Source organism: Primulina tabacum, chromosome 7 (genome assembly GCF_025594145.1).
Source record: "Primulina tabacum isolate GXHZ01 chromosome 7, ASM2559414v2, whole genome shotgun sequence".
In the NCBI taxonomy this organism is placed as follows: Eukaryota; Viridiplantae; Streptophyta; class Magnoliopsida; order Lamiales; family Gesneriaceae; genus Primulina; species Primulina tabacum.
Genome location: NC_134556.1, coordinates 29,517,874 through 29,544,830, shown reverse-complemented (window position 1 = coordinate 29,544,830; position 26,957 = coordinate 29,517,874). Strand labels below are relative to the sequence as shown.

The 26,957-nt window shown below is 36.8% G+C and overlaps 1 protein-coding gene and 1 long non-coding RNA gene across 3 annotated transcripts; one reads left to right on the top strand and one right to left on the bottom strand.

Moving 5' to 3' along the window:
* Positions 1 to 7,565: 7,565 nt before the first annotated feature.
* On the top strand, positions 7,566 to 9,735 carry LOC142551221 (uncharacterized). Its single transcript, XR_012821537.1, has 2 exons — positions 7,566 to 7,855; positions 8,818 to 9,735. It is a non-coding gene; the product is annotated as an uncharacterized LOC142551221 (long non-coding RNA).
* Positions 9,578 to 14,164, bottom strand: LOC142551220 (CDK5RAP3 protein homolog). 2 transcript variants are annotated; one of them, XM_075660338.1, is made up of 10 exons: positions 14,000 to 14,164; positions 13,788 to 13,922; positions 13,601 to 13,695; positions 13,392 to 13,486; positions 13,150 to 13,285; positions 12,914 to 13,066; positions 12,279 to 12,815; positions 11,872 to 12,080; positions 11,402 to 11,534; positions 9,578 to 9,787 (listed from the first exon to the last, which is right to left on the bottom strand). In XM_075660338.1, the coding sequence occupies exons 1-10, from the start codon at positions 14,064 to 14,066 to the stop codon at positions 9,779 to 9,781; spliced, it is 1,569 nt and encodes a 522-aa protein (XP_075516453.1). In that variant the 5' UTR covers positions 14,067 to 14,164; the 3' UTR covers positions 9,578 to 9,778. The 2 variants fall into 2 exon arrangements, with proteins under 2 accessions (XP_075516453.1, XP_075516451.1); XM_075660336.1 differs by lacking the exon at positions 9,578 to 9,787 and adding an exon at positions 9,879 to 10,086.
* Positions 14,165 to 26,957: the final 12,793 nt, after the last annotated feature.

Below are 26,957 nucleotides of genomic sequence, written 5' to 3'. Positions count from 1 at the left end.
ATTCATGAAATTGGAAGATAATCATTACCAGTTATTTTCTATTTGAATTACATTTTCAGTGTTAAGTATCATCGATCTTTCTTCATATTTTATTTCAACTAATTCTTAGATATTTAGTAAATCGCTTTTTAATTATATTTAAAATAATTTTTGAAAAATAAAAATATATTATACATAAGCAATAAATAATATTTATTTAATATATTATATAAAGACAACATGAGTACCACATCAATAGTATTAATCAATATCAATTCCTGTCAATAAAGAGAGTTTTCTTGTATATCATTGTAGAATTTGACTCACCCGTTTATCATTGAGGTTGAGGGTGTCAATTCGGGTAGGTTTGGTAGATTGGGTCGGGTTGAGCAATAGTATTATTTAAAAATTATTCAACCCAAACCCAACTCGAACCCGAGACAACCCGAACTTAAACCCGATCAACCCGATTTTAATTTTTTTAAAAAAAATTAATAATAATATTTTAATTTAAATACATAATAACAAAATCTCCCTCGTATATATGTTTTAAATTTGAAAGAATAATTGTAGAAAAATAAAATAAATTTACTAAATCAAATAAATAATTGTTTAGAAAATAAAAAAATGTTCAAAATAAATATTAAATTATGAAAATTTATGATATAAATATACAATAAATATTTTTTCAGATATACAACATATATAAATGTAGATAATATTTATTAATTATATTTATTTTTAAAAAATTAAAATTTTCGGGTCAACCCTAATCCAACCCAACCCGATCATTTTTTTCGGGTCAGCTATCGGGTCCAACCCGATCTGAACCGAACCCGAAAATCTCAAACTCAAACCTGATTTTTTTCGGGTTGAAACGTGTCGGATTGGTAGGTCGTGTCTGATTTTGACACTCTTAATTGAGGCTTTAAAGAACGTTGCTTATTATATTTCAAGTTTGGGTTTGATCGTGGAAGATTGTAGAGTCCTAATTTCGAAACTACATTCTTGTTCTTTTATTTTATTGGTAGATTAACGAATCAAATGGCTCATAACTACATAGTTGTTCGATGAATGATTGTGGAAGCCGGGTTAACCTTAATTTTTGTCTGATGTACTGTATCTACCTCTTAGTAATGAATTTGATGTTCATGTTAAAAAAAAAAAAAAAAAGCTTTATCGCAAAGAGACATAAACAGGTGAAAGAAAGACGACAGTTGAGTTAGTAATTGCGCAGAATGAGATATCTGAAAAAGAAGCATTCAGCTATTTCATGTGTATTAAATTACTTGTACAGATACAGGACTTGAAGGGGATGCAGGAATTAGTGCCCATTGTCAGGTCAGGTGTGTCTACTTTATATACCTTCACACTCACTCACTTTTAGAGTTTGCTGTAATTTTGATGCTTAATGAATGAAAATTAAGCAAATAAATCAATGTGTTTGATTGGAAAAATTCGAAACGAAGAACGAAGCTTAATGAACGAATATTAAGTTCGGTGGTTCTGAATTAAACTCGAAATGAGTTCATCAAATGTTGAAAGAAATTCAAACGAGTAGTAGAAACATGCAAGGGACGAAAAACGGAAGAAAAAAAAAATTCGGTCGTGAACAGTAGCAGGCACGCACCCTGCGCGCGGGTCTGCGCACATGCGCGCGGTCGCGAACAGCAGCAGGCGCGCACCCTACGCGCAGGTCTGCGCACATGTGTGTGCTCGACAGGCGCTGTCGAGCGCTGCCGAGCGGCAGCAGGGGCGTCTGCACGCGCCCCATTGTGGTTTTCGTGTCCCTTCGAATTTTTCTGATATTTTTTCGTTTCCTTGGCATTGTTTGATGATTGTGATCAGTTACAATGGCCAAGGGACACAACTATGAATGAAAGATCATGTCTTTTCACATGAAAAACATTAAATGTTTGATTTATTGAAAATCAAAAACACATACACAAAAAACATATCATTTGCATATTGTTCTTCTTCCTTCTTCAACAAGAGAGAGTTCCATTTATTTCCTTGTTATAGAACTTGAATATTTGAGTGCTCATTATTCAAGAGTTGTAGTTGTATCTTGGGAGAAGATTACCACAAACCTTTAGCACATTGTGAGGGGCATATTCTTCTTAAGAAGAAAGTGTTCAACACTTGCCTCTACAAGCCATTTTCATTGTTTTCTTCTTACTTTTCCTATCAAATTTGAATAGCACAATCAACAATCTTAAGAAGAATTTCTAGATTTTTTATCATTTGCAAGAAAAATCTCAATGGCATCATCATCTACAACACCACATGCAACCGTTGCACCAGGAGAGAAACCGGAAAAATTTTCTGGTGCAGATTTCAAAAGATGGCAACAAAAGATGCTCTTCTATCTCACAACCTTGAGTTTGTCAAGGTTCTTGAAGGAGGATCCTCCCACCGTTGTTGAAAACGAGACAGACACCAACATGAGGGCCGCTTTGGATGCATGGAACCAAAGTGATTTCTTGTGCAAGAACTACATCCTCAATGGACTTGACAATGCATTTACAATGTGTATTGTCAAGTCAAGACCGCCAAGGAACTTTGGGATATGCTTGATAAGAAATACAGGGCGGAGGATGCGGGCTTGAAGAAGTTTATTGTTGGGAGATTTCTGGACTACAAGATGGTGGACTCAAAGTCCATGATGAGTCAAGTGCAAAAATTACAACTTCTCTTGCACGAGATTCATGCGGAAGGAATGAGTCTAAGCGAGTCTTTTCAAGTTGCTGCTTTGATCGAGAAACTCCCTCCGTTGAGGAAGGATTTCAAAAATTATTTGAAGCACAAAAGGAAGAAGATGGGATTGGAAGATCTCATTGTGAGATTGAGGATAGAAGAAGACAACAAGAGCACAGAGGCCAAGGCAAGTAAAATGGCAGCAAGGGTGAACATTGTTGAATCGAGTTTCAAAGGGAAGAAGAGGAAGTTTGAGAAGCAACCACAACAAGGCCAACAACCACCAAACAAGAAGAAGTTCAAAGGCACTTGTTATAACTGCGGAAAACCGAATCACATGGCTAAGGATTGTAGGAAGTCAAAGAAGGAAAATCCTCAAGCCAACGTAGTTCAAGAAAGGTCGATACCTTTTGATTTTTCTGAATTTGATTTATTTGTAGTTATTTTGGAAGCAAATTTGGTGGAAAACCCCAACGAGTGGTGGGTTGATACCGGAGCAACTCGACACATATGCTCCAACAAGGGATTGTTCTCCACATATACTCCATCCACCGGGAGAAAACTATACATGGGAAACTCCGCTACATCTGAGGTGGTGGACACCGGAAATGTAGTACTGAAGATGACATCGGGTTTGGAAGTAACCCTTGTTGATGCACTTCATGTATCAGACATAAGAAAGAACCTCGTGTCTAGGTCTCTGTTGGTCAAACACGGGTTTAGACTAGTATTTGAGTCTAACAAGGTTGTATTGACCAAGAATTGTCATTTTATTGGAAAATGATATCTCGATGAGAACCTTTTCAAGTTGAATGTAATGGCTACACGCCAAAACGTTGTTGAAAGTAATAAAGACAAAAGTTCTATTTACTTGCTTGAGTGTTCTCATTTATGGCATGTTCGTTTAGGACATGTAAATTCTAATACCTTACAACGTTTAATGAAACTGAAATTATTGCCTAAACACAACGTCGATTCAACACACAAATGCGAGATATGTGTTGAAGCAAAAATGACCAAAGCGCCTTATCACTCGATTGAAAGATGTACAAGTCCTCTAGAACTAATACACACCGATCTTGGCGCTTTAAAGTTTGTACAAACTAGAGGAGGGAAAAGATACTACGTGACATTCATTGATGATAATATAAGGTACTGTTACATTTATCTTTTGAGGTCGAAAGATGAAGCTCTTGAATCATTCAAAGGTTATAAGACCGAAGTTGAGAATCAACTAGGCAAACAAATAAAGAGGGTTCGAAGCGATAGAGGGGGCGAATAGGGAGCACCGTTTGATGAATTATGCACATCTGTGGGTATAATTCATGAAACGACTGCTCCTTATTCACCACAATCGAATGGCATTGCCGAAAGAAAGAATCGAACTCTGAAAGATATGATGAATGTTATGTTAATAAGTTCAGGACTACCCCAAAAATTGTGGGGGGAAGCAATACTATCGGCTAATCACATCCTGAATAAGATACCTCACAAGAAAAATGAAAAGTCACCTTACGAATTGTGGAAAGGTCACAAACCTTCCTACAAGTACCTCAAAGTGTGGGGGTGTCTAGCTAAGGTTGAAATACCAAAGCCTAAACAAGAGCGAATTGGACCAAAGAAGGTCGACTGCATATTCATCGGATATGCACTTAATAGTAGTGTCTATAGGTTTATAGTGCACAAATCTGAAAATGCAGAAATGAATACGGGCATGACAATTGAGTCAAGAAATTCAGTATTTTTTGACAATATATTTCCTTGTAAAGAAAGGAAATAAAATGGCTCTAGCAAGCGAAAATTTGAGACGGAGCATGCCGGTCAAGTACCTACACATGAGCCAACTCTAAATGAAAATGATATACCATTGGAAGACTCTTCAAAGGAGCAAGAGCCAAGAAGAAGCAAACGGGCTAGAATCTCAAAGTTCTTTGGTACAAACTTCCATACTTTTATGTTGGAGAATGAACCCAAGGACATACAAGATGCTCTGGCTAGCCCTGAAGTTCCTTATTGGAAAGAAGCCATCAACGCTGAAATGGATTCCATTTTGCAAAATCATACTTGGGAACTAGTGGATCTTCCACCAGGTACCAAGCCATTGGGATGCAAATGGATATTGAAAAAGAAAACTAGAACTGATGGAAGTATTGAAAAATATAAAGCCAGGCTTGTGGCCACAGGCTTAGACAAAGAGAAGGACATGATTTTTTCGACACGTATTCTCCAGTTTCAAGAATAACATCCATTCGTGTGCTCATTGCTATTTCAGCTTTGCATAACCCTGAGATACATCAAATGAATGTCAAAACGGCATTCTTAAATGGTGAACTTGAAGAAAAAATATATATGGAGCAACCTGAAGGCTTCATTGTTAAAGGACAAGAAAGAAAAGTCTGTCGTTTAATTAAGTCACTATACGGACTTAAACAAGCGCCCAAGCAGTGGCATGAAAAATTTGACAAGGTATTATTGTCAAATGGATTTAAGTTTAATGAGTGTGAAAAATGTGTTTACATTAAAGGCACTCGAAAATCTTATGTGATAGTATGTCTATATGTGGATGACATGCTAATAATGGGGAATAGCCAAGAGTTGATTAAGGGTACAAAAAAATGTTGACAAAACAATTTGATATGAAAGATATGGGTATTGCTGATGTAATTCTAGGGATTAAAATCTTTAGAACTCCAGAAGCAATAGTCATATCTCAGTTTCATTATGTAGAAACAGTGTTGAAGAATTTTAACGCTTATGACTCTACCCCAGTAAAAACGCCTTTAGACGTGAATGTCCATTTGGCGAAGAATCGTGGAGAACCAGTTTCCCAACTGGAATACTCCAGAATTATTGGAAGCCTTATGTACATCACTAACTGTACTAGACCTGACATCGCTTGTGCGGTTAACAAGTTAAGTCGGTTTACCAGTAACGCTAGTGATGCACACTAGAAGGCGTTGACAAGGGTGCTTAGATTTTTAAAGCACACCTCAGAATATGGACTAAATTACACAAGGTATCCTGCAGTACTTGAAAGATACTGTGATGCAAATTGGATTTCTGACACCAAGGACTCCAAATCCACCAGCGGCTATGTATTTAGCATTGGTGGAGGAGCAGTCTCTTGGAGGTCATCGAAACAAACTTGCATTGCTAGATCTACTATGGAATCGGAGTTCATAGCGCTAGATAAAGCTGCAGAAGAAGCTGAATGACTTTGCAACTTTCTAGAGGACATTCCATGTTGGACAAGTCCAGTGCCAGCAATCTTGATACATTGCGACAGTCAGTCGGCAATTGCAAGAGCATAAAACAGTATGTACAATGGCAAGTCTCGACACATTCGTCGAAGACATAATACTGTGCGACAGTTGATCTCTAATGGAGTTATATCCGTTTATTATATTAAATCAAAGGATAACTTAGCGGATCCGCTTACAAAAGCATTAAATAGATATCAAATGTATTGTCTGTCAAGAGGAATGGGTTTAAAACCTACCAAATAAAGTTTACATAGTGGCAACCCAACCTTGTTGATTGGAGATCCCAAGATCTTGGTTCAATGGGACAACTAAGTTATGAAAACTTGAGGAATCACTCCTCATTCCTAAGACGATGAGTGAAGTTGCCTACAAAGGTAGTGAGGTTAAGTATTGTACATGTAATGATTCCGTAGCTTACAAAAACGGGGTAAGTAGGATACCCTTTTACAAGGATATCACCTATGTACGCGTGAGGACGGGCCGCCTTGATGAAACGCATATGAAGCCAAGATGTGTTCCATAGCCAAAACGGACACAACCGATAAAACAAAATGGAAATGGAAGGAATGTTATCATGTGGGTACAGTTGTCTGGTTTACATGAACCGCCAAGAAGTTCAAGACATCAAGTTCACTTCGTGGCCTAGTAAATCCGATTGTATTCCACTAGGGAAGGTTCAAAGCCAAAAGCTACCTTTCCTGATGCGATAGTTTTTCGTATATACTCTCTCTTATGCATCACGAGCATTCATGCATTAATTTCATTCACGTGGGGGATTGTTTGAATTTTGATGCTTAATGAATGAAAATTAAGCAAATAAATCAATGTGTTTGATTGGAAAAATTCGAAACGAAGAACGAAGCTTAATGAACGAATATTAAGTTTGGTGGTTCTTAATTAAACTCGAAACGAGTTCACCAAATATTGAAAGAAATTCAAACGAGTAGTCGGAACATGTAGAGGACGAAAATAGAAGAAAAAAAATTCGGTCGTGAACAGTAGCAGGCGCGCACCCTGCGCGCGGGTCTACGCGCATGTGCGCGTGCCTGCCAGTAGCAGGCGCGCACATGCGCGCGCCTGCCGAGATCTGAGAGATCTCGGCAGGCGCTGCAGAGAGCGCTTAGCAGCGCGCATGCAGGGGCGCCTGAACGCGCCTCTTCCTGGTTTTCGTGTCCCATCGGATTTTTCTGGTATTTTTTCATTTCCTTGGAATTGTTTGATGATATTAGTCAGTTACAATGGCCAAGGGAAACCACTATGAATGAAAGATCATGTCTTTTCACATGAAAAATATTAAATGTTTGATTTATTGAAAATCAAAAACACATACACAAAAAACATATCATTTGCATATTGTTCTTCTTCTTTCTTCAACAAGAGAGAGTTCCATTCATTTTCTTGTTATAGAACTTGAATATTTGAGTGCTCATTATTCAATAGTTGTAGTTGTATCTTGGGAGAAGATTGCCCCAAACTTTTAGCACATTGTGAGAGTCATATTTTTCTTAAAGAGAAAGTGTTCAACACTTGCCTCTACAAACCATTTTCATTGTTTTTTTCTTGCTTTTCCTATCAAATTTGAATACCACAACCAACACTTTCATTTCAAGAAGAAAATAAACCCATATTTAGTCGTTGCGACTTACGCCCCTCTGCGTCTGCTGGCCAGAATATCTACTTCTAAGGTGTGGTCGTTGTGGTTTGCAGCCCAAAACCGGTTCTGGGCCTGCAAAGAAGGGGCGTGCTGGGGTATCGCACTGTGGTCAGCCGTCGAGGTGCCAGGTGGAGGGTTGTGAGATAGATTTGAGCGATTTAAAGGCATACTTTTGGAGGCATAAAGTTTGCGGTATTCATTCCAAGTCTCCAAAGGTCGTTCTCGCAGGTATTGACCAAAGGTTTTGCCAGCAGTGCAGCAGGTTGTTTTTTTTTTATTCTGCTTGTTTTCCTCCTGATGAATATGATTTAAAGTTTGATTTTTATTGAATTCATTGCAAGCATGAGTGCTAACGTGCAGTCCAATATTTGCTTGGTTCTTTCGGGTTGATTTTGATGAATGAATTGTCTCGTTTACTTTTTTTATGAGATGATTTACTTTTACGTGGAGTTCCTTTGGATTTGCTTATCTCGAGTCCTTCGGGTTGATTCATATGGATAATCATTGTGAAGATATACTTGTGAGTTCTATGAATTTTTCAAAAGATGAAACTTAGTTGGTGTTTGTTGCTTCTGGGTTTGAGTGGATTTACTCTTTTCAGTATTAATAATTTGTTCAAAAGCTCAATCATTTAAACTTATGTTCATGTTATCTAGACATATGCATAAATATGGATTATGGGTAATGTGTCTTGCTTGATACAGCACAGAGAGAGTGATGCAGGGGAAGTAGAGTTGGACTAGAGAGATTATGCTATTTGTTCAATTGCAACTTTAAATATGAAACTCTAAACTGGTCATATGTTTCACTTTGAAGAGAAATGTCGTGAAGAACCTGTTAATAAGTAAGGAAATTAGTCGGGATGTTTTGTAACTGTTATCATCAAGATTATGTACATGATGCATATGGATCAATTATTTCAAGGGGATCTGTGGTGTAAACGAATTTAAAAATGGCCTCTTGCCTACAAAATAAAATCCATGAGATATTGGGGGTTGATGACAAATCAAGTTTCATTTGGTAGCTTGATATGAGCTGTGTTTACTGAATTTTGAACAAAATTGTCGCTGTAGACTGTCAAACATGTGTTTACATGGTGGAATTTGGTACTAAAATGGTTCTTTGACAAGTTTAGCTGTCATATTTCGAGGTTGCATTCTAATCTTTGTGGTAATTAATTTACTTCTTGCTGAGAGAATATTACATAGACAAGTTTGTCTCCAGGTTCCATCAGCTGCCTGAATTTTACCAAGGAAAGCGAAGTTGCTGCCAACGCCTTGCCGGCCATGACGAGCATCACAAGAAGCCCCTTTCTGGATCTTTATTGTCTCCTTGACATGGAAGTCTTTCATCATCCATACATGGTTAGACATCATTGTCGCCAAAAAAACAAAGACAAACAAACAAACAATCCTTGCTTGTATTGTATTTATCAAAATTATGGCTCTACTGCAGAAACCTGTTCACTCAATTGCGCTAGCCATACTAGATAAGCATAGCAAAACAGGAAGCTTTTTACAATGGACTTTAGAGTATCATACCCAAGTCTAACTGGAAGAGAATCATGGTCAAATACTCCATCATCAGATCGATCTGATCTTCTGCAGGGAAATTACACAGTACCTGGAGTAGTACCATCAGAAGAATGTTCAGCGACTCCAGCAGTGCTTTCTCTCTTCTGTCAAATCAGCCCAGCTGCGATCGCTCGAGGCTTGGGATGGCCAGTTTTCACCACTACAAGCACTCCCATAGATCAGCAATTGTTCAACCGGGGTGCGGCCACCATGCCCATGCCCATGGGTTTCCCAGTTGCAAGGAAAGTGGAGCTACTAATACTCTGCTTGTGATGGCTTCTGATCTGGGATCAGGGCCAATTACTCAGCCTTCTAATACTCAGTATACAGGAGAACTAGGGGCTAGATAAAAAGTTCTGTGAACCCGGGGGGGTCTGAGGGCTTTGATTCTTCAGTTCAGTACATGCACTTGGTCACTTTGAATTTTCCTGAATCAAGGTTACTGCCACCTGTGTTTTCAATAACCAATATGTTTATTTATTTATTTATTTCCTGATAGACCAAAGACTTTCTGTGGTTTCTGTGTTGTGATGTAATGCTGATTGGCATGACATTTATTTGCTGTTTATTGATCTCGCTTGTCTCTGACGTGCCACCATAACATGTTCTCCTCAGCATACCTAAATGTGTTATGTGAAATACCAAAACTGTTGTGAAATGAATATATTTAGCACAGTTTAAGACATCGAAACAAAATAAGGTTCTACCATGTTGAGTAACAACAATCAAGTCGGTTTCAAATGTTTTAGATGTAAAATAATTTGTTCTCAGTCCGCACAGGATTTTTATATGTTTAAACTACACCGCTTAACAAGGTATTGATCTCTCCAACGATATTCACAGTCCTTTCATCGAACATTCTTGAAAGGGTACTCTCGCAAAGTTTCTTCAACTCCATGCTTTTCACAAGGGCTGCTTCCTGCACTCAAGAGAGTAAAATGCTATATTTGAGGTCAAAAAAGCATTATGATCTCTCCCTTGATAGAACAGTCTGGTAATAGGGGGAAAAAACTAAGAAACCGTATGTTGTGAAAAAATATATGAACATTTCTAGCATGGAGGTGAAGTCAAATATCAAGAGTCAGAAAATGGAGAATACAAATTAGAAAGCGTCAGAGACTTGAGGAGATTGGGACTGAATAGTTCCGAGAGTGGTATTTTGTGAGGAACCTTTGAACATGCATTGAAGATCTGTTTTTCGGATTTTTGTTTTGCTATCTTTTAAGTTGGTTTAATAGGATTTGGTTCTTTTGGTTTGAATTAAAATAGGAATACGAGGGGTTTATCCTTTGTGGCATTTATGTATTTAGAGTTTGAATTAGGGAAAAGTTTTGTATATTTTTTCGGTTGAATGGAATAAAGAAAGCATCGGAAATTTTATCAAACACAAACTCTCTCAAGATCCAAGGTTCTCTTGTTCACGAGCCTCAAACTAAACAAAACAACATATGGCGCCAAGGCCGAAAACGAAACAAGAAGGAAATCCTTTCCGACTTGCAAGATTTTCTGCCGCATCGTCCCGTAACAAGATTCCAAACACGAAGACATAACATATTTTTATGGGTTCATATATATCGGGTCTAGAAGTTACTTGGATAAGTGGAAAAAGAATTGAAGTTACACCAGAGTTTGTTAAGAGGGGGTATGTCTTTCTTCTCGTAAAAGGATTTAATCCTTGGCTGCGCGTTTCACTACTAATAATTTTCTTGGTGCACAACAATTCTTCAAATTCTGCCATCTATGGTCTAATGCCGAAGATGTTCAAGAGGGAGCTTTTCGCTAGAGAGAATTTTGGGGCCCAACAACAATTCTTGTAAGGCATCTGGTAGTGTCAGTATTTACAAAGTTCATGTAGGTGTAAAACAAGTAGAGATGTTAGAGGATGAACATTCCATCTCGAATACTAAACAGGGAGCAATGGGAAAGACAATACAAGTAAACAGTTCCAGGATTTTCTGGGTGTATCTTTGAGTGGCTCGATAGAGGCTAGTAACTACTCTTATGCATATTTCGACCATAACGCTTCATTAGTTGGAGCTAGGGTAGGGAGAGGGGGAGTGCCTTTCTTCTCGTAAAAGGATTGAATCCTTGGCAGAATGATTAATTTTCTTAGTGGATGAGTTTATTTTCAGTTTTATCATCGCAATTTCTTGTTTGGAAAAATCGCGCGTATCAGAAAGCACGCAAATTGAAAAATGCAGCATTTTCTTAAGTTCTGAAATAGATCAGCTAACCTGCTTTGGCCACGACGAAGATAATGAATTCTGAAGCTCCATCCGTTTAATGTAAAGGTCTTCTAATCCTCCCTTTAACTTAACCTCATGGTGCTTCTTTTCCTCCAGTGTGCTAACCAAACGATCCAAAAATCTGTGATTTTAAATGAATTAATAATGAAATCAATTGATAACGTCAGTACGAATAAATATATATAAAACGAATAAGTAAACCGAATGCAAAAAGGAGTTACCATGCAAGGATTTTGAGGCTATCTAAATTAGCCATGATGCCTAGCAGATTCCAAATGAAGAAGTTTAAACACTGAAGTATGATTTGGTTCATATCAATTTGGTTTAAGAGGATGATGAACTACAGTGTTTGATGCAACGAACATCATAAGACAGCAAAAATATTACTAAGTCCTCACAGGAAGAATAACACATCGGATAAGGAAAGAGAGACAATCACAGCAAATAATTAAGAAAACCTTTTAGAATTGAGTATCATGATCAGGTCCCGAGTTTTCCTATTTGTTAATAATGAAATGGCCGAAGAGACATCAGTGACAATTGCTTGGATTGAGTCAGAAGTGTATTGCTGCAGCACAAAGGGAGCTACTGACTGAACTTGGTGTTGTAAGGATAATGTTTCTTCATTCGTCAATTCAAGAAACCGCTGGTTCAAAAACGCCTTGGCCTGATGTTGGTAGTGCAAATGACAAATGAAAGATAAGTAAAATAAATCAGCATACAAACATAAATAACAGGTTAAGATCATTTGAGAAGTTGCGCTAAAAAAAAGTGAACAGAAAACCCCACACAGAAAGCTAGTCAGCAAGATTCATATCAATGTCATGGTTCAATGTGATAATCAATTCAGTGTGTCCATTGATACCTCAAATAAGTCATCGAGAATCTTATTCCTATATTCTGTCTCCATAAGCAGACTCCTGTCATGGTTATTTCCAGGTTCTTCAGTTTTATGGTGGTGATGTCTTGTACCAGATTCCATGGAGACATTTGGTTCTGTGGCTCCACCAAATTGCGCAGTTTCAACACTAACATCCCAAGACATCTCTTCCACAGAGACATCTGCATTTGGTGAAACCTGAGGATACGTAACACCATATTCGTGAGGAGAATTTGGCGAAATATCACTGGCATTAACAATTTCATAAGGACCCAGTCCATTGCCGTTATCTTCTATTTCTTCCACAGTACCAATATCCCAATCAATCTGAGAGCTCTCTAAAGTAATATCCCAGTCAATGCTGTCAGACAAAATGTCCGCTGAGCCAGCTATAACAGCAGGCTCAGGATGGAATGCTCGAGCATATAAAGAAGCAATAACTTCAGGACTCGCAGAAACATGAAGGGAAGGAGGATTTTGACGAACATTCTGCAAGTTTGTTAAAACCGACCCAGGTTTTTTCTGCAAACAGAATTTCTTAAAAAGGTGGCAAAAATAATGGCAAATGCATTGAAATGCTTCCAGAATCATTTAAGTAAATAAATATGCAATTTCCTCACATTCTTTTCCGTATGAGCATCTCTAACAAAGGTTGAGTATAATTCAATGGCCCGTGAAACAGAATTATCGTTCAGTACTTCTACGATCCTGCTAAAAATACTTGGAAGAGATTGTATTGCAGTTTCAACCAACTCAGATCGCACATTAATACCCTGCAATGTTAGGACACTTAATAATAAATTAGAAAAAGAAAGTTTAAAAAAGCAATGACAGCACTCCAGGCCCTTGGCCATACCTGCAATCCTAACTCCAGACAAGCCTCTGTATATTTTGCAGCAGAAAGAGTAGCATTTCTTTTTATATCAATTTCCTTCCTCTCTAATTCTGCAAGCTGATGTTGGGCCTTTTGGAGTTGCTTCTTTTGATATGGACTTCATAATGGAAACAAATTTGAACGATAAAAGTGAGAGCATATAACAGGCTATTAACAGCTAATTCGAAGCTGAATACTGCCTAAAAGACTACATTTGTTCTTACATTTCATAGTTCACATTTTGGACCATTGTCTGAGCAGCCTCACCAAGAAAAATATGATCTTTCTCATAAGCACGCACTATTGTTTCCCAATCACCCTATAGTACTTGTAAACATTTGTCACTACTTCTATGGAAAAAGTTCAGAGGCACAAACAGACAGCAGAACAAAATTCACATAGCTATGAATGAGACTGAAATTGCGTGTCTTACAGCTGGACCTGAAAGCCGGCCAAATATATTACGGCTTTCTCCAGTCGACTTGAGAAGAATTTCATATATTTTCTTCGCCTCCAGGTAGCCAATCCCTGAAAACTCATAATGCTTGCAAACCGAAATCACACAATTTCTTAAAAACTACGAAGGAATATATTAATTAACATTGGAAGAAATGAAAAACCTTCGGGATCTAGGGTTAGGAAAAAAGGATCAATGTCTTTCGGGAGTGAAGAAAACGCAGTCGTAATCTTTGCCCTCAGAGCAGCCATTCGCTTCCTCCAATCCAATGGAATTCTCTTCCGATCCACCAACCATTCTTCAATAGCGTAAACCTTTTTCTAATTTAACCGAAAAATCATCTAAAAATGATAAATAACAGATTCAGTGACATACCTCCGAGACGAGTAAATGCGATGTCGATAGGGAGGTTTTGAATTTCATCTTGTTTTTGCATCTTCATTCGAGTTCGCGCCGCAGTCGTAGGTCGACTCCACAAAGGCAAGGCCTATGCATAAACTCTCAAATAAAGCCCAAAACGTTGACGCGTTGATGACACTACATGTAAATCGCGCGCCTAATATTATAAGTTCATCCAAAAAAGTTCTAGATAAAAGAAGAATTAAACTTTTGTCATTTGTCAAACATTTAACTATTCCATCAATTTTCATTTACTCCATCAACTCGATCTTTATACCACTGAATGATAAATGTGTTACAATATAGAGAGATATCTAGTGCTAATCCAATATCTTATAAATTCAAGATAATTTTTTTACTCCAAATAAATATTGTTAAAAAGAATTTTAACAAGGGCATGTTTGATAGGTGATATGAGATTATTAATGTAAACCAACTTTGATTGATAACTACGTAATAGTTGAGATAAAATGATATTTGTTAAAAGAAAAAATTTACGGTGAAAAATAAAAATTCAAACTCACAGAATATATTAAACTACACAATTTATAAAATTTTCTCCACTCAATTGTGTTTTTCTTCACAAATTGAGAGACTTATTTAAAGAATTTCTTTAAAAATAATCCAAAAATAAATACATCATTACATAGATCATCATACGCTAATTTTCAATATTTACAACTCTTAATTTCAACATTCAATTATTTCAATACTCCCTCTTGTGATGATAATCATGATATAATGATTGTTTTCATTACGTGTTTTTATACTGCCTCGTTAAAAATCTTACTAGGAAAAAATCATTGGGATAAAAATCATAGAAAGGGAAAAAGAGTGCAGTCATGTAAACTCTCACTCAAGTTAACACGAACGATTATTCACAAATTTCATAGATTGCGCATCCCAATGTTATATATGCTTTCTGAATATTGTAGTAAGAAGTGCATTTGTGAATAGATCTAATGAGTTTTCACTTGATTGAATATAACAAATATCAATATCTGTATTCTTCTCAAACTCTTGCGTGAATGTGAAGAATTTAGGGGGAATATTTTTAGTTTTGTCGTTTCTATGTATCTTTCTTTCATTTGAGCAACACATGCAGCATTATCTTCATATAGTGTCACAAACTTCTTGTCGAATGATAATCCGCATGAAACTTGAATATTTCGGTCATTGATTTTTGCCACACTTATTTACGGCTTGCTTCATGTAGTGCAATAATCTCGACCTGATTTGATGAAGTTGTTACGAGTGTTTGTTTCTGTGAACTCCAAGAAATTGCAGTGCCTCTACGAGTAAATACATATCTAATTGGGGAACGTGCCTTGTGTGGATTAGATAAGTACCCAGCATCAGCATAACCAATTATACTTTGATTGGTATCTTTTGAATACAAAAGTCCCAAGTCTGTCGTTCCTCGTAGATAACGGAATATATGTTTAATTCTATTTCAGTGTCTCTTTGTTGGATATGAGTTAAATATTGCTAATAAATTTACAGCAAAAGATATATCAGGTCTTATACAATTTGAAAGATACATAAGGGCACCAATAACACTTATATATGGTATTTCTGGACCAAGAATAACTTCATCGTCTTCACATGGACATAATGGATCATTTTCTATATTTAATTATCTAACAACAATTTGAGTACTTAAAGGATTTGATTTATCCATATTAAAACTTTTAAGGACCTTTTCTATATAATTTGACAGATGAACAAATATTCCACATTATTTTTTTTCAACTTGCAAACCCAGACAATACTTTGTTTTTCCAAGGTCCTTCATTTCAAATTATTCCTTCAAGTACAACACAACTTCTTGAATTATTTCCAATGATGTTTAAATCATCAAACATACACAGCAATAATTACGCATTCGTATGTTGTTTTCTTAATGAAAACGCAAGAGAATATTGAATTGTTTACATATCTCTTTTTCATTAAGTGTTCACTTAGCTGATTATACCACATTCGACCGAATTGCTTTAACCCATATAATAATCTTTGCAATATTCTTTGGGTTTTGAACTTTGTTCTTCAGGCATCTTAAATCTTTCGGGGATTTTCATATATATATTTCTATCGAGTGACCTGTATAAGTAAGCTGTGGCAACATCCATTAGACGCATTTCTAAATTTTCAGGTACCGTCAAACTAATCAAATACCGAAACGTAATTGCATCCATAATGGGAGAATGCATTTCTTCATAATCAATTCCAGATCTTTAAGAAAAATCTTGTGCAATAAGTCGAGCTTTATATCTTACAATTTCATTTTTCTCATTTCGATTTCGAATAAAAACTCATTTGTACCCAACAAGTTTTACACCTTCAGGTGTAACGATTATAGGTCAAAAAACTGTACTTTTATTTAGCGAATCAAATTCAACCTGGATGGCGTCTTTCTATTTTATCCAATCCTGTCGATTTTTACATTCACCAAAAGATTTTGGTTCATGATTTTCATTGTCATTTATGATGACAAATGCCACATTGTAAGAAAATATATCATCAATTTCTTTTATATATGTTAGGTTCCATATTTTTCCAGTATTAATATAATTGATAGAGATTTCACGATTTTCATCAGTTTGTGGTTCTAACAGAACATTTTCATCATCATATATTTTTGCCGGAATATCATTCTCTACTTTGTGATCATCGTATTTCTCCATGCTTTTTCTTTTTCGAGGATTTTTATCCTTGGAAACGATTGGCATTCTATGCTTCAATCGTTTTATGACATCATGAGTGTCTTTATATTTGTTTCTTTGGAATTTGAATTCGAGCAGAGACATTTATAGCATGTATATATGATTTAGTTACCTCTTTTGTGTCTACAAATGCATCTGGTATTTGATTTACTATTCTTTGCAAGTACACAATTTGCTGTAAATCTTTTTTACATTGTTTAGTTATTGGATCTAGATGTAACAATGATGATATATACCATGTAATTTTTTTTTCGATATGTTTCTTTTCTTCCCCTAACATTTGGAATATTTCCTCATTAAAATGATAATCAGCAAAACGTGTTGTAAACATGTCGCCTATCTGAAGCTCAAGATATCAAATGATTGATGGGCTATCATAACCAATATAAATTTTTATCTTTCTTTGAGGCCCTATTTTTGTTCATTGAGGCGGTGAAATAAGCACATATACCATACATCCAAAAATTATCATATGAGAAATGTCTGGTTCTTTACCAAAGACAAGCAGCAATGGAGAGTATTTATGATATGCACTCGGTCTGATACGAATTAATGCAGCAGCATGTAAAATTGCATGTTCCCATATAGAAACAGAGAGTTTTGTTTTCATAATTACTGGTCTAGCAATTAGTTGTAGATGTTTAATCATTGATTCAGCTAATCCATTTTATATATGTACATGAGCAATAGGATGCTCAACATTGATTCTCATTGACATACAATAATCATTGAAAGTCTGGGAAGTAAATTCACCAGAATTATCAAGTCTAATTTTCTTGATTGTATGATCGTGAAATTGATTCTGCAATTTTATTATTTGAGCAAGTTATCTTGCAAATGCCACATTCTGAGTTGATAATAAACATACATGTGACCATCTGCTAGAGGCATCGATCAATACCATAAAATATCTAAATGATCCACATGGTGGATGAATTGGCCCACAAATATCACCCTAAATACGTTCAAGAAACATGGATGATTCAATTTGGATTTTAGCTGGTGATGGTTTTATAATAAGTTTTCCAAGAGAACATGATTTGCATTTAAACTTATTATTTTGAAAGATCTTCTGGTCTTTCAGCGGATGACCATGTATATTTTCTATAATTTTTCACATCATTGTTGAACCAAGATGTCCTAATCAATCATGCCAATTGATTAGTATTGAAGAATTATCAACTATCATGTTTAATTCAATTGGACTTATATGTTTATAATGCAATCCAGTAGAAAGCATTGATAGTTTTTCAACTACATATTTTTTTTCCTGATTTATATATGATAAGACACATATATTTCTCATTTCCTTCATTTATTGACTGAGTATCATACCCATGAGAATATATGTCATTAAAACTCAACAAATTTCTTTTCGATTGTGGTGAATACAAAGCTGTTAAAAAATTATTATTACCCAAGAATTTTGGTGTATGACAAAATCAAGACAGCACGGAAACACCTGCATTTTATAAACAGATATCAGTTACACCGCTCAGCTCAACATAAGTAATATCTTTCTAACCGGCTAAAGCTCAAGTAAGTCTAACCGTATAAAGAGAAGCTTGGACTTAAATGATCCTCCTCTGAACCGGATCATTAAAGAGAACCATTTATTGCTCAAAGACATTATCTGACCGGCACAATACATTCAACGTATTACACCGCCTCGAAGTCAACTTATACTTACATCAGTCCCAAGAGTGATCTGTATTTATGTCTCTATCCCAGAAAAAGAAGACCAAGTATAGACTTCAAGTTCTGATGATAAAAATAGTTACCATAAAAGGAACTACTCAAGAAAAGCGCTTCAGAACTATGCTGAGCAAAAGGAACATTAAATGCGTTTATTGGAGAACAATTAATGCTCATAAAGAAGACAGCAACACATCTGTTCAGAGGATCAGGTTAATGTTGCTTGTCCTTCCCGACCGTTAAGAAAATCGTGTATATTAATAGAGAAGTGGGCTAGACAAACCTCACGTTGCTAGTTTACATAAAAATCTCAAGAGCGCTATCAAAAGTTTACAAACTTCATCGCTCAACCAGCACGCTTTGAACAGAAATACATTCGATCATCTAAGGATCGTTTTCATGCTACTCAAACAAAATTATTTATTCATATCAGTAACCTTTTGGTTATTTGATTAAGTCGTGGTGTCTGGTGAACTAAGTGTTTTTAAAAATCCAGAAGTGTAAAGTGATCACTAAGAGTTCCAAAACAAACAATGTGATAAGTCCTGATTGGAGTGGGCTGTTGCAAGAAGTTTGTAAAGCCAAAGTCTTTTAGTGGAATTTTTCCTAAAGAGGAAGAAGGGGTGACGTAGGAGTATTTATTCTCCGAACATCCATAAAAACCTTGTGTCATCTTACTTTTCGCAAGCACTTCCTTTTCCAGCCTCTAGTTATTAATTAAGCTTGTTAACGTGTTTAAGTTTTATTGGAGAGTGTGAACCGTTTTTCACACTTAATAGTGGTTCACATTTCCAACCGTTTGAGAAGAATTTTCAACCGCCTAAAAACGGTTAAAATCAACATTTTAAGAGAGAAAATTTGAAAAAGTTCATTCACCCCCCTCCCTCTAAACTCTTTTATGATCCTAACAAGTGGTATCAGCGCGGGGTTTTCTCAAACATTGATATCTTTTAAACACTTATGGCATCCTTCAACAAAATTCCGATGTTTTCTAAAGAAGATTATGAAGACTGGAAAATTCGTATGCAGGCACATTTAGCAGCTCAAGTTGATGACGTGGTATATTATCACTGATGGGCCGATGAAAATGTTGAAAGTAAATACAACTGCCGCTACAACCGAAAGTGCTCCTCAGATGGTAGAAAAGCACATATCCGAATGGACAGCTGAGGACAAAAAAAGGCAAATCTGGACAACGTTGCAAAAGACATCCTCTACAAGACTTTGGACAAAAATATGTTTGCCAAAATCAAGACTTGCACTACTGCTAAGGAAATATGGGAAAAACTCACTCAATTATGTGAAGGCAACGATCAGACAAAATAAAACAAGTTAACTGTTGCCATCCAAAAGTTTGATAATGCAAAAATGAAGCCAGGAGAAACTCTGGCAGAATTTGACGAAGAGTTTAGCAGTATTATCATCGAACTTATTTCATTAGGTAAAGAATATTCTAACCGTGAAATTGCTCTAAAGGTTATGCGAGCTCTTCCCAGAGAATGGGATGTAAAGACTATAGCAATGCGAGAATCCAAGGATCTAAACAAGCTGGAACTTCATGATCTCTTCGCCGATCTTAAAGCGTATGAGTTTGAGCTTGGAATACGAACTGAAGAAGAACCATCCATCTCTCAACAAACAAAGGCCTTGGCAGCTACCACAGTAACTCTTCTGGTCGAAGAGTCCACAAGTAAGAAATCGGCCAAGCAATTAAGCAATGAAGCAATGTCTCTATTTGTTAAAAAAATTCAGCAAATTCATGCGTAAGAATCAATCACAGATGAATAAAACTCACTTCAACAAGGACCATACTGATGATGATCAAGCTTGTTTTAATTGTGGAAAGAAAGGACATTTTATTGCAGAATGCAACAGGCCAAGAAAAGATGAAAAGAAATCAAGTGACAGAAGACGAGTTAAAGACAACAAAAGATTCATCAAAAAGAAGAATCAGCGAGTCTTAGTTGCAGAAGAAGATAAAGGCAAATGGGCTGAATCAGAATCAAAAAAATCCAACTCTAAAGAATCTTCAAGTGAAAGCGAAGATGAAAAAGTAGAATGTCTCATGACCAAAGAAGATCAAGAATCTACAGATGAAATGATATTTAACTTTAACTCTGATTAATTCACACGAGAAGATCTTGTCACTGCACTACACGACATGGTAAATGAGTTTAAAGGGCTATCACAGCAGTTTAATGAAGCTAAAGCAGAAAAATAAAACTTGAAAAACAAATTGACTCTCTCTAGCTGTTCGCAGCAAAAAGAGGTTGACAATTTAAGAGTAAAGCTAAGTCTGCTGACAGCTGAGAACGATGACCTGCGAAGATTGTTTCATGCCACTTTAAAAGAAAATAAACGGCTGATAAACACAGTCAACACTTGGAACAAGTCATCTGTTTCTCTTAACAGGATGCATGAAATGCAGAAACCGGTCGGAGACATAACCGGACTAGGTTATAGCATTAATGAATGCAGCACCTCTGGAGGAGCAACTCAACCGTTACTAGAAAAAGACAGTTTAAAACCAATTAAATTTGTCAGATCTAGTACAGTATATGAACATGATAAGACTGAAGATCAAGGTACTCAGAATGTAAATCTTGAAAATAACAGAAGGCGATGTGGTTTAGGATACGTTGAAATTGAGAATGCAAAATCCAACCGATCATGGATCAGACGCAGGCCAAATACAACCATTCGCAACGGTTCAGGTTGGGCCAGCAGAAAGTCAGGTTCAACCGGATATCATTCAAAAACTAAACCTAACCATTACCACAACAGTCGACATCAAAAGAGATACTGGTTGAGTGACAATGACAGACGGTCAAAACAGCATACTGGAAAAGAAAAGACACTGCATACACCACCTGATTATGCACATAACAGTACTCACCTTAGGACACACCATGAAAAATCCTTCAGGATAATTCAAGTGTGGATTTCTAAATGACTAATAAACTCAGGACCCATATAGAAAAGGGTACCAATCTCTTATTTCAATAATGTCAGGTATCAAAGAAAAAGGAGTAGGAAGAATCCATCTGGTTCTTGGATAGCGGATGTTCTAGACACGTGACTGGAAGTAAAGATCTTTTATCAGAAGTAGTCAATTATAGAGGTCCAACAATCACCTTCGGTGATAATTCTAAAGGTAGAGCTGTGGGTAAATGTAAGATTATCCACGACAAAGTTATTATTAAAGATGTGCTTCTTGTAGAAAATTTATGTTATAACCTGATAAGCATAAGCCAACCATGTGACAAAGGTTACACCGTTGAGTTTCAAAAACTCATATTTACTGTTAAAACCACAACTGGTAATATCATGTTAACTGGTCATAAAGAGCAAAATACAAATAAAGTAAAATGGAATGATGATTATCTGAATGCACCTACCTGCTTTATTGCCTTAAATGGAAATAAAAATTGGCTTGGGCATAAGCGACTCAATCATCTCAATTTTAAATCCATTGCTACCATTAGCAGACTTAAACTTGTATCTGGCTTGCCTAAAATTGACTTTGCCAAAGATAGAATTTGCAATGCCTGTATATTAGGTAAACAAGTCCGCTCAACTTTCAAAAGCAGAGGAAGAAACTCATCAGCAAGATGTCTGGAACTTCTTCATATGGATTTGTTTGGATCAATACTCGTAACGAGCTTAGGGGGAAAGAAATATACTCTTGTAGTAATTAATAACTTCTCCAGATTTACATGGGTAACATTTCTAAACTCCAAAGATCAAACCGCCGATCAACTAATCAAGCTGCTCAAAAGACTTCAAAATGAGAGAATCGAAGCAATTGACAGAATCGGGAGTGAAAGAGGAACTAAATTTCTGAACCAATTCCTGTCATCCTATCTTGAAGATCATGGCATAAAACATGAACTGTCAGCTGCAAGATCACCTCAACAGAACGGAGTAGCTGAAAAAAAACCGCACATTGAAGGAAACAGCTAGAACCATGCTAGCCGAATCTAGTATTTCACAAAGGTTTTGGTCAGAAGCTATTAACACAACCTGTTATACTCAAAACCGGTCCATGACCAATAAAAATCATGAAAAGACTCCATATGAAATCTAGACCGGCAAGCAGCCAGAAGTTGAATACTTTTGCATTTTTTGTTGTAAGTGTTTCATTCATATTAATGGCAAAGCACATCTCACCGCATTTGATGTAAAAACTGATAATGGTATCTTTTTAGGATATTCAGCAGTGAGCAAAGCATACAGAGCTTATAACCAAAGAACTCTCACTATTGAAGAATCCATACATATTGTATTTGATGAATCCTCTATATGTCATGACAGTAGTAGTAGCAGCATAAATGATTTAATAAATAATCTTGATGCTACTAACCTTGAAGCCAGCAGTGATGACGAGGTAAAATTGAGAAAAACAGGTGAAATCATATCAAAGGAAAGTCCAACCGTTTAAGAACACACTCAACAGATGAACGAACCAGAGGATAACCAACAGACACAACATATTCAAATAGAAGAAGAAGCACTGGAGCAAGAAGATGAAATCATTCAACCAACCGAGCAAATTAATCCATACGGACCGTGTCTCCAGTGGAAAAAGGATCATCCACTCGAGCTGGTCATCGGTAACCCTACTGCTCCTCTTAGAACTAGAAATCAAATGATCAATGAATTTATGCATGTTGCATTTGTTTCTCAGATAGAACCTGAGAAAATCAATGAGGCATTACTCGACACAAATTGGATAGAGGCCATGCAAGAGGAACTTAATCAATTTGAAAGAAGTAAAGTTTGGCATCTAGTCCCTCGGCCTAATTGTACTCACGTAATTGGAACTAAATGGGTATTTGGGAACAAAATGAATGGGAACGGTTTAATCATAAGAAACAAGGCTAGCTAGTAGCTCAAGGCTATAGACAAGACGAAGGTATAGACTTTGATGAATAATTTGCCCTAGTAGACAGATAAGAAGTTATTAGAATATTTCTGGCATTTGCTGCATTTAAGGATTTCAAAGTATATCAAATGGATGTTAAATATGCATTTTTGAATGGGTTATTAAATGAGGACGTTCATGTAGAACAACCACCCGACTTTGTTAGTCATACTCTCCCTGATTATGTTTACAAACTTGACAAAGCACTGTATGGACTCAAGCAGGCCCCGAGAGCATGGTATGACACATTAACCAAATTCTTACTTGAGCATGGTTTTTCAATTAGAACGATTGATAAAACTTTGTTTAAATTCTCAAAAAATGATCACTCACTGTTTGTACAAATATATATGGACGATATTATTTTCGGATCAACTAACCCTAAGCTATGTGAGAGATTCTTTAAGATGATGTAGGAGCAATTTGAAATGAGCATGATGGGCGAATTAAATTACTTTTTAGGACTGCAAGTCAAGCAGTCCGAAAACGGTATATTTATCAATCAAGTCAAATACACTCGAGATATGCTAAAGAAATTCGGCATGGAAAATTGCTCTCAAGCCACCACCCCAATGAGTTCATCAATCAAACTGGATAAAGATGAAGGGAGAATCTCTGTGGATACAAAAATGTACAGAGGGTTAATTGGTTTTTTGCTATATTTGACTGCAAGTCGACCGGATATTATGTTCGATGTATGTCTATGCGCACGATTTCAAGCTAAACCTATGCAATCTTATTTTATTGCTTCTAGATGCATACTTAAATATCTTAAAGGTACTACTAATGTGGGTCTTTGGTATCCCAAAGATTCAAGTCTTAATCTTATAGGGTATTCAGACGTAGATTATGCTGGATGTAAAATCGATAGAAAAAGTACGAGCGGTTCATGTCATTTCTTAGGCGAAAGGCTAATATCGTGGCTTAATAAGAAACAGATGTCGATTGCAACATCAACCGCTGAAGCAGAATATCTTGCGGCTGGAAGTTGTTGTGCTCAGATGTTGTGGATACAACAACAATTAAAAGACTATGGCATACAAGCTACTGAATCACGTACTTTCTGCGACAACACCAGCGCAATAGCAATCACATACAACCCTGTTATGCACTCTCGGACAAAACACATTGACATCAGACACCATTTCATCCGAGAACATGTCATGAAGAAAGAGATTCAGCTTGAGTATGTTCATACGGAACAACAAACGGCCGATATTTTCACAAAACCATTACCAGAGGCTAAGTTTTCACATTTCCGAAATATTCTTGGATTAATTGATTTATCTTGATATGATTACTTCTTGCGTATGTTCAGTTTGTAATGCAGGAAATAAAAAGATAGATAGAGAGACAATCGGTAATACAAAATAAGATATTTTATTACGACAGGCGTGCACGTACAACATCAATCTCCCCCCTAACACCATCATCCATGAGGCCAACCAAGTAGTCAGCCCTCCGGTTGAGGTACGTAAAAAGTTCTCTGAGAAGGCAATCCTTCTCAGAGCCCTCTGCTCCTTTAGGAGCATGAGGAGGTAGACGTCATCATCAAAGAAGACATCTACAGTATCAACCACGCGAAGGCGTCGCTGATATTTCTTCAGAGTTGCCACCCCTTTGGGGGTGGCAACAAGGCGTCGCTGATATTTCTTCAGAGTTGCCACCCCTTTGGGGGTGGCAACTGGTCCTTCCCATAGGGAGGACTGAAGCTTCTGGACCTTAGTCCAAGTTGACAGCGTCTTCTCAAAGACGCTGTCCTCCAACGGTGCCTTTCGGGAAGTCACCACCGATTCCATGAACGCTTCAGCCAATTCTGGCTCGCTGAAACTGCTTGCTTTAGCCATCCTAATTTTATCTGCTTTGTATTTCAAGTGTTTGTGGAACTAACCCCTCTACCTGTATTTATAGATAAAAACCATACGAAGGGTCTCTCTCATCATGGCTGATACAAGTAGCTTTCTGTCAAAGCTACCGCCGGTTCATCTTCCAAGATTAGTTTTAATCCACATGTTTAGGGGAAACATTGGTTAAGTCAATAATTAAATAGACTTCTCAACAGTTTCCTTCTAATCACATTATTCATCCGGTTCATTTTCTTGGGCACGGTACTTCCACGTCATTTCGTAAAAATTACTCAAATTTTTCGACTGCCTCTGATTGACGTGACGGTTAAATTTTTGAAATTTGAAATTAATGATTTTACCGTCGCCCAAACTTTTTCAAAACTTTTAAAAATTCCTTCACTAACAGTCCTCCACGTGGACTGACTTGTGATTAACTGAACCGTAAATACATACTCTAAATTTTCAGCATTGGTAGTCTTACCTTGCTATTATACTCGATTGTGCTTAACCTTATCTTACAGGTGCTTATTTCGATCTTTCTCTGTCAATCAAGAACATGGCTGCCTCCATTGCTCAAAACACAGTTGCTGTTAACTGTGTGTCAGTATTTGCCATGCCCAACAAGTCTATGCAAGCCATGTTTCGTACGATCGAACATTCTGGGCTTCGCTCTTTTCTGGGTTGCAGCTACTATTACTCCGACACACTATTGAAGGAATTCTTTGATTCTGCATACATGAAGAACGGAGAAATTGTTTGTGATGTTCAAAACAAAAACCTCCAATTCACCCAGAAGATGTTTGCTTATTTGTTCGGCTTACCCACAGCTGGAATTACTGATTTCTCCACACTGCTAGACAGAAATATTGACATTTGGTGAAGTACCTTCTCAATCACAGATTCTCCGATTTCTTCTCCAACATGTCAAAAACGCGATTTGAAGATCGAATTCAGACTGTTGGCTGATATTGTGGCAAAAGGACTTCTTGTCAAGGCTGGTGCCTATGATAAGATCATCTTAGAGAAATTTCTTGTTATGGCCACCATGTCATCCAAACTGCGGATCAACTGGTCTGATGTTTTATTCAAAATATTGGTAGCTATGATCAAGAAAGAAAACCAATCGCAAGGCTTTGCGATTCAAATTTGCCACATGCTGATTGATGCAGGGGTTCAACCGGTTGATATGATAAAAGTTGGAAAAACCAAGCTGTTCAACTGGGTAACGGTTGAAAAATTCGTCAAGAAAAATCGACCGGCTGATGAGGAGATAGTCTCCATCAAAACCGAGACTGGGGAAGAATTTGTGAAACAGAAGAAGAAATCAAAGACTTTTTCAACTCCCAAAGAAACCAAGAGGAAGTTGGTCCTAAAATCCAGTTCGGATGACGAATCCAAGAACGACATTCCCGTCTCTCAAGTCTTTAAGAATAAACGAACTGAAACATCAAAAACAGCGAAGATCAAACTGATTAAGCATCTTTCTGCACCATTAATTCCTGCCCCGATCCCCGCAATCTCAACCACCATGCTTAAAGGAATTCAAATTACTGAAACAGAGATTGAGTGCTCTTACTCCGGAGTTCCTATTATTCTCTCCACATATAAGGGTAAACATGTCATGATCAAAATTCCACCAAAAAGCAATTCGGTACATACAGCTATAGTCCTCACCAGTGAACGTGTCAATGAGGCCGTTCAGAAGAAGATGGAGATGTTTGATTAATGGGTTCAATATCGAACCG